We start from the raw sequence: 12,911 nt of genomic DNA, 5'->3' as shown, positions 1-12,911 counted from the left end.
CATGAAGATGACCATTCAAGGTAGAAACATGTAGTGAATCATTAATAAACGATGAAATATAATAAAAAATTGTTGCGTAGACGGAGTGTTAACCTAACGACTTGTCATGTACGTTTGCAATAAATCTGTGCATTTTCGAGTCTCTTACGTGGAGAGGCCGTTCGGAGTTTGATTATTCTGCGGGGGCGGTTTGACGTATTTCTTATCCATCGCACTTCAGAGCTGATCCGCTTCCGTTGGCCATGGGTATTGGATATTTGTTGCGGTGAAGACATCCGTGGATCTGAATTTGCGACGTGTGGGAGGAATGCGTAGAGCTTTACATGCGCCAGATATTCAGTTAAGCACAGGGATAACCTTATTTAGATTTGTACTTCTGTTGGAGATTCATATGGCACCAAATGCAGTTGTCGGAGGCACCATTTTCTTCGTTGCACCTTTGTTTGGTGTCATGTGGTGGCAGCACACAATGTTCGCTTGGCCACACCTCTTGGTACCGTCGCCTTTGTTGTGCAAATAACAATTTTTTTGCTCTTGTTGTTAGTCGTTTCTTGCTCGGAAGTTTGTTATTACCCCGCACGATGATTTGTACTGACCCAGGGTTTTTTTCCTTGCGTCACGGGGAAGCAGATGTTTCGTTCTGGGAGGCTGGCACGTGACGTGTTCAGATCGTGCCAGTCCGTACACACAGGTGCTCGCCGAGAGCTGTTAACCTAATGCGCTAGTGACAGGAAAACTTTGGCGTTGCCTCCCACATCTTTTCGTTATCTTTAGATCCCGATACGACGTTTAACAGCTGTTAGTTAACTTATCGGTGTTTGTTTTGTGAGTTGTAAAATCGTGTGTATGTAGATAACGTTACGGAGTAACATATTGCATCCAACTTTAGGACTGAGTGTTCTTCTATACTTTGAAACGTTGGTATCTACCTACATACGACGCCGCAACAACCCAGAAAACAGCCTATGCCTTGAGAACGTGAAATCTCACCTTAAATGTAGTCATCTTCCGTGATGCTATAGTTCTGTGCAAAAATCTGTGGTACTGAGTCGTAAACTCAAGAAAAAATTCTTTTGAAGGCAAGGTCTTGGTCTGAGGCTGGCTTAACCAGGAGGGACAGCAGATTGGTTTCCTCTCCTCTTCCTAATTCTCACCTGATGTCGAAAGCAGAATACAGCTCCCGAAACGTCTTCGTTTCATGTTAGTCGTGTAAAAGTAATTTAAACTCACGTCGTCAGAAAACTTTACACTTCGACAAGTTCAAATTTTTTGGCTTTTCATTTTTTTTTTTAAAAAAAAAAGTGACGTCTTATACGTTGACAAAAAGACAGTGAATCGTTGTTGCTAATTGTCTTGTAATTCTGGCCGCTCGAACATTTGGATCGCGGGTTTGAATCCTGCTGAAAGACCGCGGGCGTGACCCATTCCGGAAGGGATTTGTATAGCCCTAAGAAAGATGATTACATCGGGGTTCGAGATTCGAACCACGGAACTCGGGATTGTCGAGCGTGAGTGGCGAGCAACACTGCGATTGATTTGGCCGTGTAGCGTTCTGTATTTCCAAATCCCAGCAGGGAGCATCATGTTGCCCCCCCTAGCAGTTGCTGTGAGTCACATCTAGACAAGCCACATGCATTGTCCCTTCTTTCCAATGAAATAGAGAGGAGACTGGATTGGGTAGGCTATGCTGTGGAGATTTCTTCTACGAGATAACGCAGGTTACTTACACCTGAGATCTGGCTGTAATGAGCAGCTTTTGTAATTGCAATTTATTGTTACACAGCATAGTTGTGAGAAAAAATCCCAATTATCTTGACGCGATGTGTGGCCGGGTTTGAAACCATACATCGAGGGAAGATTTTATCTCATCGAACGTCAATTGAGAATAATGAAAATTCTTTATTTTGTGTTGTGATCATGAATGCAGCGGATGTATCTTTTTTTCTTCTTCAGAAAAATGTTTTTTCTTGTAATACAGGGTGTTCATAAATATGTTGACGTTTTGATGTGCGTGTAATTATTTGTTTCTGACACTTTCGGGAAAGTTGCGTACTACAGAACAGTCGCACGTCGCTTGTATTTTTCACACGTGGTCACGGAAGTTCATTCACAAGCTCTTCGGATGCGTAACAAGTAAATAATTACAAGCCCTTCAAAACGTCTGCTTATTTATGAACAGACTGTACTGTTCGAATTATCTCCATTAACTTGGTTGCAAAGGAGTAAGGAGTATAACGACATTCTTGCCAGTATTTCGTGTTGTTAATTTTTTTTAACATTTAGTTCTTACCGCAGAGAGCACCATTACAAAGATCAGGTGATTAATCCTGTTTAAGGAAATTATCGCCGTTTACTCCGAGAATCATACATAACCCATAAATACAATATGCAGAGTTGGTAATTGTTAAGGCAGGTCGTGTATATAATTACCATTTCGCTTTTTAACCAGGGGCATATCTTGGCCATGTTTAAAAATATCCTTTTACAATGGCGAAAACTAGTTCTGGGTGCCAGAGTTGAAAACGCAGTGGTCCCTGAGGCAGTAAAGAAGTTTCCCGCTTTTATGGAACACGGAGGCTCCTTGCATTGGTCTCAATAGATACTGTATATTCCTATCAAGTAGAAAATAAATCTGGTCGCAAATTGCTTCATGGTTGCTGTAATAATTATAAAGGAATTTAAACATGCAGCTTGATAATTGAGTCGGTGATCTTGAAAAGCCATTATTTGAGGTAATAAAGGTGTTGTTAGTAATAAACGAAATAACTGTGAGCTGTTTTAAAACGTTTATTGAACATTCGACAAGCAGTTCCCATTATTTGTGTTGTCCAATAATCATCTAGTAGTACAGAAGCATCCACATAACGACAGTTTAAAAATATAAATGTCGATTGCTCAGTGGAGAGGAAATTAAAAGCAAAGAATGCCCTCCGATTCCATTGTGTTAATTCCCACACCGGAGGCTTAATCTTAACACCGAATGCGTAAGATGTACATCAGATGATAAATTCTTCTCGCTTCGTTAGTTATGTTGAAAGCGAGTTTTTTTAGTTCCGTCATGTAACTATGCTCACGAGTACTTCCTGCTGCGTGGATGCTGCATTGTCTCAGTCGTCAAAACAGAGATCATGGCTTTCTCTTCTGAGTTTATTAGAAGGGTTTGACGTATATTAATATCTGCCATCAACAGCTTTCAACGAATTGTTTTAACACTTGCTGAGTGAGGCTTTCAAGATCGTTTCCTTTTTAATGTGTTACATGTAGCCTACTTCACTGAACTCTGTGCGCAGGCTTCAGGCCTGCATGTTGTATTTTTCCTAGGAACTAGGCAACCCGCATGACAATGCGTCATTATTGGAACGCATCGTTTTAAGAGTACAAGCCGAGGGTATTATCAGAACATTCTTGCAACAGCGGAAGCTGGGGTCAGTGTTGAAAAAATTGTTGCAGCTGTGCAACCGAGGTAGAGGTGATTTTTGAAACAGTATGTGTCGATGCCTTTGAGACACGTTGCAAGAATGGGGACCGAAATGGTTGTTAGCTCGCAACGATTGTGGCAGATTGTATCACAACAGTGGTATTAGATATTTTTCTGTAGTTTATATGCTTGGCTAGAACTCATTATGGTGTGGTCCTGTCCATCTGTCTGTCCAGTCGATTCAACTCTAGAACCACTGGACGGATTTGGATGAAATTTGTTATGGAGGTTGTGCTATTTAGTAGGACCTCAAAATCGCATTTTTATGTTATAATTAGGTATATTAACTGATGATTTATGATAAATGAGACGTGTAGATGACTTGTGATTGGTTCCGCAGGTGGTGCAGCGGGACGTGGAGTCGCATGGCAAGATCGTGTGTTCCGTGGTAAAACTGTGCGAGAAGATCGGAAGTTCCTGTCCTGCGACTCTCCGCACCAAGGGACACTACGATACAGCGCATGCGCAAAGCGTGGCTCGCAACTTGGAGCGACGCTGGCATCATCTCTACTTGAGGTCTCTGGAGTGGCAGTGCCATCTGGAAACACTTGCAGGAAAACTTCGCAATAATGTGAGTGGATGGAATGCGTTTATTTGTAAGACACGCCAAGTTGGTTCAACAATTAATTTAATGGTGCGGTGGCCACAGACTAAATCTTTGGGTCTGTAGCCGTGGCCTACTTCTGTTCTCGTTTGTCGAAAGCGCATAGCTCCCAAGTTGTTGCGCCCCTGGTGTTAGACCCACGATTTGACGCAGTATTATCCTTGCGTAGTGATTGAACATTTTTAATCGAGAATGGCTGTCTTCAATTTAAAATGGATATGGATCAAACTCTCAGAACGTTGTGAGTGGACAATTTTCAGCATAATTGCGTCATGGATTTACGGATTATTTTTACATTGAACTCGTTTGTAATCAAGTGACCGTCCATGTCGTGATGTTAGTATTATTATTTGGTGTGCTGTGTGAAAGAACGAATTAGTTAAGCTGTCTGGTTTTGATTGATACATAATGGCAGGGGATTTTGAGGGAGAAGGGAGGCCTTCAACTGCTACACCTTGCGTGAAATTATTTCCGTAGCAGTTGCAAGCGAGTGCACTTGGCAGACGGACGCAGCGCCAGTGTCCGCTTTACGGGTCGAACATGTGGCTGTGATGGGCATCTGAAGAGCAAACAGATTGGGGTGGCCATCCAGTGGTTTCCATGTTTGCTGATCACTTAGCGGCGGGTTACAGCTTACGTAGGACATGGTTATTTACGGGCGAAGAGCTACTCTGACGACATGAAACGATATAATCATCATACATTCTCGCGTTGTTGGGTTCGGTTAACATTTTGAAGGTCGAGCAGCCGCCGATGCAGAGGATATGGAGTCCTTGGTAGGATGTAAGATGCAAGGGACATAAATTAGTGTACAGAAGTGGGGTCGAGCGGTTGGTAGGTCTCTTATAAGCAGTCACACCCTCTGGAAGGACAGGGAACCTTAAAATTAATAATACGCGAAGAAATGAAAGGCCTCATGCCTGTCCGATATGGTAGTGCCTCCGTGCCAAATGTGATTAAGATCGTGCAAGAAATTCGGCGTAATGTGAAGTCAACTTAATTTCCAATCTGACGAAATCACTGTCACAGAAGCGTGAATTATCTCGGAATCACGCGCTGGCCCATTGTTCGTAACCCGTGCCTTGATCATTAGCCTACGTGTTGACATGCAACTTTCACGAGATGGACGTAGCTGACACGGGACATTCAGCGTTAAAAATAGACGGTTGTTAAATTCCAGTGGCGCAACACGTACGACTTTTCAGTTTTTGTTCTCCTACTTCTCAAACATTTGTTTAAAAACTTTTAAATTTCATGTACAGATCAGATTATTAGAGCCCAACCCGCATACAGCTTCCCCAGTCGTTGGCGAACCATGTTGTTGTCTGTGAGTTGCTGTGGTAACGCGAAGTGTCCTTTAGGGCCTAATCATAGAGAATGTGTAATGCTACTTCGAGTGAACGTGTTTTAAAACCACTGTCCGTCAATATTTCTAACGCTGTTACCATAAGAACAGTGATTCATTCAGGAAAAGTCGGACAGAACGTGTTTTTTTCCCATATGGGAATTAGAAAACAGGAAACAGTTTTGAATGATTATAGCGTCTCTAAAGTTAATGATTATTAGCTCGATTATCTTTGGACATGACAACAGATGCAGTATACTCCTTACCCATCAGTTTTTTTTAATTAATGGCCGATACACGCCGAAAGTTTGGAGTGTTTTTGCCAAACCCATTTTGGCTGACACGAATTTGTGATGTTTATATAAAAATGACAGGTTTGGTTGCCTTCGTCACGATCCACAGAGGAGAAGCTTTCTGTTGGCAACATACCATCACGCACATGTATAATACTCTCAGGAGAACTTTGGCAATCAATCGGTTTGTGGAGAGGCACAGCATTAAAGATCTCAACGCACCTCCACTGTTCCATCACGAATGCGCCAAAGGGTATGGAATTAACAGTTTAAATTGGGCACGACCTTTCTTGAAGTATTAGCTCGCAGTGCTTGCTGCAATTCGTGTTCTTAGAAAATCCAACATTTCTGAATGACACGGTTGTTCCAAAAGGCATTCTTTGTTATTGTCACGAAGAGGCGTGTTTGTATAAGCTGTATTTCCTCGCCAGAACCGAAGCTGTGACTGAAGATTTGTGGAGTATTTTCCGGGGTTCATAATCGTGATGTAACTCACTCGCTCATGAAACAAGGTGTTTCTCGGAGAAAAATTAAAAAAAAGAGAGAGAGAGGTTATTTCGCAGTTGGTCAAGACGTTTCCCCGAACATCATGGAATTCTGAAGTGCTCTACAGTGTTCAGAGGAACACGCCAGTGAACCATATCATGAGTTATTTGAATCCAGTCATCACACTCAATTTTCGATCCCTGCCCCCCTTTCCAAGAGCCCCCTCTCAGTTGTTCATACTTCAGTCTTATACGCAGTTACCATCTCCCATAAACTTGTTTAATTTTCCGTTTAACTCGTCGTCTTTTATTTGATAACCATGATAATATTTTGTGAAGAACACAAATTAAGACGCTTCATTGTCGAGGAACTGCATTAATTTTTTTTTTTTTAAATCTGTATAGACGCTTTCTAAATTGTTAGACCCGTGAAGTCGAGTGTCTGATTATACACGGCGCATAATGTACTCATGTCATTACCAATAGAACTAATTAATTTAATTGGCGTCGTCCATTATCTGTCAGTTATGTACAGCGTATTGTGCTCAGCCGAAGTTGTGTAGCGAATTGAAACAATGGGCGTAACAGATAAAGGGATTGAAGTTGAATTGCGACGACGTCCACGGATGTGTATGAAAAAGTGTCGGACTCCCCACAGGGACGCTGCACGCACCTGGTCGTCTGTCTGACCGACCACTTCTCTTTGTCACGCCCGGCAATCCGTCGATCCATTGTGTCGCCGCCAGGTGATGCAAACCAATTAGGGGACAACCAAAATTGCGGGGTGGGGGGTTCACGGAACCATGAACCAGACATTGTTTCATGGTAGAGGTTAGTTAAGGTACATATTGCTGCTATCTTCAGAGCCGAGTTTTTATTAGAGCTTTAATAAGTTTCGAAAAAACAGGTGATAAACCTGCAATTGTATATTTAGTCTCATTGATTTCTTTGCATCAAAGTGCACAGGCCGCTATATCGACAGGGTAAAGCGGCCGAAGCGTGAACCTGACCTGTCACCTCCGTCTATTGCCAGCTAGCAGAAGTAAAATCTCCATACTTCTTCACAGGACGAATTTTCGAAGACTTGTGAACTTGTGTGTTTGCGTATCGAACCGTTTCTATAATTATCGTCTCTTAACGTTTGAAAATATTTAGGTTGTCACGTGACACATGTTAATTGGTGAATGTTAGTTGACACCTGGGCTTAGAAAGTGGTGTGTCAAGTACATCGTTGCAAAATAGGATTTAACGTCGTTAGAATTGTGGTCGTAAATGTGACCGCGTGTTGCTTGCAAATTCCGCCTCTGCAAGCGTTCTGAACCTGTGCAACTCGATTGAAAGGCCCACGGCGTCTGGGGGTGGGGATACGCAGGCCCGTGACATGTCCGGTTTGTTCGAAACTTTCAGTAAGAGTTGTTGTAGGGGGTTTTGATATTCATTGCTTTGGATGCATTACTTCTGCTCTTTGTCAGCGAAAGAGATGAACATAGATCGATGTTTACTTTGAGGTAGGAATTTAATTTTATGAATAGACTTGGTTCTTTCAAGGGTTATATCGAGAAGGTTGGCCGAACACGTAGGTCAGTTCTGCATCGTGAGTTCAGAATGCAAAGGAACGCGCTAAAACTTGAATCGGTAAGTGCCCTGTAGAATAATAACAAAAGAGTCTAATGGAAGTACGTTGTAAGATTGTCAACTTGAATCCAGTTAATAAATATATGGTCCGCGGGTGGAATTCTTGTGACGGTGAAGAGGTTATGTTGGGTCACACACACAAACGTTTTGAAAAGACGCTGTCAAGGGACTATCGTGTACACGGTACACATTTTGTCGTTATTATAGCGTCACATGACGATTACAGGTCATTTTGTGTCTCACTGCATGTTGTATTTTCTTTTCTGCATGCTACAATTATCTGAAGCCCAGAATGGACATTTCGCATGACTGAAGTACCGAGAATAGGCTTATTATTTAGTTTCTGCGTTTTGTTATCAGGGTATAGTGTAATGATATGTTTCTTTCCCCCTTCATGCGATATCTGTCGAGGGGTGTAAATCAATTACGCTCTAAATTATCTGTTTCTAGTGCTGCCTGTCGATTATAACAATAAAACGTGTACGACATGGAAAGCTTTTTAAAGGAGATATTGTTGCAGGCCTTTTGATTTCAGGGTATAAGGACACAGTAGGCCTTTCCGAAACGTCGGTAATCACGAAAATGCTACACGGTGTCGCAGAGCAGAAAATAACACATGTAAGCTTCAACCGCCATGAAAACCTTATGCCTCGTGCATTGTAGTTGTTTGACCATTGAAGGCGATGACATTTGTTTCGGAGAAATGTACCGTCACTTCTTTTAAAGGAAATGGTGAGTGTGCAGTGCTGATGTGGCATCAAGTGTGTTGTCTACCTTACCTCTGGAACATTTCCTTTTTCTGTGATGTGAAACGCTTAGAGAGGAATCTTTCGGTATAATTATGCAGCTGGATGTGTTTTAGTAGTAATAGTGCTGTTCAAGGATACGGTTATATATATATATTTTTTTAAAATATCGTAAGATCTTTCTCGATTTGTGTCACAGCTTCAGTGCATTTATATTTGTATACTCAAATTTAGTAAGCATTGTTTGATTCCACCGTAATAATAACGGGAATTTTGGTGTTTCAGTTCTCTGGAGAATTTCGATTACCAGTTACGATTATCCTGACTACGAGTTTCGATCGTGATTTTCTTCGCATACGTTATAGACTAATTCTTGTTGTCCTCAAAGATTCGTGATTGCGCTACGCGTTTAAGGTTTACAAACAAATAACATCGAAATGAAGTCATTCTGAAATGTGTGTTGGACGTTGCTTAGTCAGCCAGAAATTAAAAATTTAACACACTTAATCCACGTTTTAGTTTATTGGCCATTCGATTAAAAATTAACAATACGTTTAGCGAATTATAAATTCAGTTATTTGCAGATGTATAATGGACGTTGCTGAGTCAACCAGAGATGAAAATTAAAATCAAAGAAATCTGGTAATTGATTGCCTCGAAACACTTCTTTCACAGTTCTGGGTGCAGCGGTAAGCAGCTGTGCACTTTGTAATGAAAATCCTGAACGTAAATTCCAGTCGACCAGTGACCGTGGCTATTGATTTTGTCACGCTTGAAGTACTATTATGGTGCACAATAAATGTAACTTTTTATGGTTCTATGCTCGTCACACCAATAATGGACGTGGGAGCAAAAACTGATCGGTGATCGAGATATTTGTGATTTCAAAATCTCGAAGTAATTGCTTTCGTTCAAACTAACCTACAAAACCAGTTACAAACGATTTTAATGTTGCTGGGAGTCTCTTTTACATATTTTTAGTTTCGGGCAGAATTCGTGTGGCACACATTAGGGTCTGTTGGCGGCGTCTTGTGACCACGGCAGTGAAGCTTCGAGTCATCACACACGGAATGTCGGAGTTGAGTGAAATATGACGCCTTAAAACTGGCCTTGTCCATCGACGTGTGTGTTGTTTGTAATTCGTCATTCTTAAGCACCCAATTGTCTACTGATAAGTTCGTGTTGTTAAATAAATGAAGAATTGATGAGTTACTTGTCATCCTACTCAAAACGCCTTGCAATGGGTAGAAGAAATAATATGGCTACCTTATCGTGTGGTGTGCCAACTGTAAGCTTGTACCTTGGTGTACGTGCCGATTGCTATGTATGATGGAGACATTTTATTCTGTTTTGTTGACTTTACGTATTGAACTGTGACACACATCACTATCTTATCTTGTTACTCTCCCATATTCGTAGTTTGTTCATTCTCGTTGTTGGCTGCGTATATAGATTGTTATCAATTCTTTGTCTTCGCCGTTTGCTATTTGCCGAGATACCCAGGCTATTTAAGGAAAGAAGGTTCCATATTAAGCACTGATTAAAAATTAAAATTAAATCCGTAGCATAACAGCTCCAGAGAGCCAAAGCCGACTAGCCTGACTGCTGGCCTCACGTTCACATGCCTAAGCAGAGGTGAACGATCATCCAACCAGATACAGGGTGACGTGTGGTCAGCACGACGAACCCCCAGCCATTGCTAGTTTTCCTGACCGGATTAAGCACTGATTAAAAATTTGAAATAAAGGAAATCGTGAAGCCCTTTCTGTAGGCTTTGCGGCCCCAAACGGACGTATGCGCTGTCCCCAATGTGGTGATGGAATGATTCTGAAATGTTGGTAGTACTGAAGGCATCTGCTCTAACCAGGCATTCCTCGGGATGAAGTAGGGGAATTACGAAGTGTTACGTTCAGGATTGACTTTGATTGTGTTTATTGGTGATTTATGCACTTAGCTGGAAAGTTGATCACAATGCAATACTGTAATTTTGCCTAGGGCCTGTGTTTTGTGCTATGGGGCTGTATGAATTATTTGTGTGTTGAACGTTTTTTAGGAACTCTTAAGCTAGATTTGAGTTTTATATGAGTGTTCGACACGCATGAACCAAATTAATTTCGTCTTAACAGATTTTAGTGATCCATACTCCACACAAATAAATATCATCGACATTTAAGTAGTTACGGAGATGAACCCCATTCGGGGCAACGTTTCTCGTTATCGAAAATCAGCGAATATTTATTTATATGCTTATCACTTTTACTTTAGCGAAAATATCTAACAGAAACATGGCGTAATGAAAGTAATTTTTGTTCCATAAGTGAAGAGTCTTTCATTATCTCAGCTAACAGTGAGCCTGTTATATCTTTCCTGATGTCACGTGATTAATTGTTATCGTTGTGTGGCTATGCGTTGATATCGATCATTCGTCGCAGTATTGTACTAGTGTCTGCAGAGGAGTGATGGTTCTGTGTGCAGATGGTCTCTCGTGATGACGTCTTCACAACCACAGAATGTGGAGTTAACGGCTGTCAATTGTTGCTTGTGTTTGGTGAGTTTGAATTCTTTTTTGCGGTATTAAGCGACCGTAATGTGGGGACATTGCTTTCTTTGCAACGTGCATTTAGAAGTATTAAATCCGCCTTATTCGACAGTTCCCACTTCGTCTGCCATATCCCAGCACCACTTCCAACCTCACGATTTTCCTCATCTGTCGTTTTATCAGCTCTCATAGGATATTCCAATACGTTTTCCAGGTCTTGTAGAATAGCAGAACCTCCGCATCAAATTTAATCCAAATCTGGTTCTGGACTTGAATCAACTGGTCAGACGGACTCGGACAAATGTGACGAGACCGTAATGCGTCTTCTGGAGAACAACATATGGACTCTGTTGACTGTCTTGAGCCACTCTTGGCTTTGTAGGAAGTAAATTGCTGTGTGGAGTTACGAGCTTGTCGCTAATGAGCCATAACTTTAGGTACAATTTGGCTGCACGCGACAGAGACAAGCGACCGAGGCAGGCGACAGAGTTACGAGACCGAGACTGGTCGCTTCCTGTCTGCTCTCTGTACAATCGTATGAAATACAATTACGAGCGCGAGACAAAGACAGGCGACAGAGACAAAGCACAGGAGACCGCTCTCGGACCAGTAGTGTCTCGCGACGGGCTCAGGCAGCACGTGTGTTGTTGAGTAAAATAATGGCAGAAAACCGACCACTGACTACCGACAGAAAGATCCTTCTTCACGTCTGGTTTTGAATATTGAACTCATAGGTTTTCTTTGTTTCTTTCGCAACAAATAACACAGCAACACATCATCTTCTTCTTCTTCGAGTAACCTTTTTAGAAGCATTTTTGTACTCATTTTTCATAGAATATGTGCACGTATGTCTCAACAAAACAAAAAAAAAAAAAACACTTTGCCGCATGTCTCGGTCGTCACCTCAAAAGTGTGTGGCGACAAGCTGCGATGTATCCGTCTCCCGTCTCTGTCGCCTGCCTCGGTCGCTTGTATCTGTCGCGTGCAGCCAAATTGTACCTTTACGCATTTAACATTTGGTGGTGCACCGAGGGTCGAGATTTCGTGATAGAGCAACTGAAACCGGGAGCTGACGGCAAGTGAAAGTCGCGACTCATTCGCAAATGCAAGTTGCCCTTTGTGAAGCCTGATGCGTTGTGCGTGTACTGATATCCGACATTCCAGCTGCCAGTCACGCACTGTTATCTCCTCAGCGGTGAATCTGATAAGGAGAAAGGTGTTTATTTTGGTGAAACGCCGTATGCCCCCAAACGAAGTTGTGCGGGCGGCTTTGTGAACAGTGACACAAAGACGTCTGGAGTCGTGGACCAAAAATTGGCGGTGAAGGGGAGATGGTATCCGAAGTGGATTAAGTGAATGTTAAAAAACATTACTTTGCAGTGAAACAGAAACAGTTTATAGAAACAGTGAGAATCGAAGGCGTATGTCAGCAGGAATGAAGCATGAAGATGGCGTTTTTTTAGATGTGTCATGTAGTGTGGTAGAAGTAGACTGGCGTTACAGAGGTTCTCACTGCCCCCATCATCAGGGCTACCACTCATAGTTGTCGCCGTAGGAACCCGAATTGCCTCCTAGTTTGGCAAATTCGATAACTCCATGGCGTGGTGGTGTGGGACAGAATCATTAAGTCTGTATTAGAAATTTTTCGACTTATTTTAAGTACGTGTATTACTTTTGAAGGACAGTTTTTGTAAGGAGTCTGTAGGTAAGGTTCTCAGGTTTAAATGTCATTTTGTGTAGTTTGTACGTGAGAAAGCTGTCCGTTTGCGTTTTTCAGACTTTGTGG

At 42.0% G+C, this 12,911-nt stretch overlaps 1 protein-coding gene across 3 annotated transcripts in view; it reads left to right on the top strand.

Annotated features, from left to right (window-relative positions):
- Positions 1-12,911, top strand: part of klar (klarsicht) — a 202,248-nt gene that overhangs the window by 140,842 nt on the left and 48,495 nt on the right. For all 3 annotated transcript variants that reach the window (XM_087357474.1, XM_087357473.1, XM_087357475.1), the window contains exon 9: positions 3,819-4,049. In XM_087357474.1, coding sequence (XP_087213600.1) covers positions 3,819-4,049 — 231 coding nt within the window. The remainder of the gene's footprint in view (positions 1-3,818; positions 4,050-12,911) is intronic.

The sequence above is a fragment of the Zootermopsis nevadensis genome, unplaced genomic scaffold (assembly GCF_977971745.1).
Source record: "Zootermopsis nevadensis isolate Lab colony 2312 unplaced genomic scaffold, Znev_1.0 Znev_ptg000028l, whole genome shotgun sequence".
Taxonomy (NCBI): domain Eukaryota; kingdom Metazoa; phylum Arthropoda; class Insecta; order Blattodea; family Termopsidae; genus Zootermopsis; species Zootermopsis nevadensis.
Note: the sequence above shows the minus strand (reverse complement) of the source record. Positions and strands in the feature narration are given on the sequence as shown.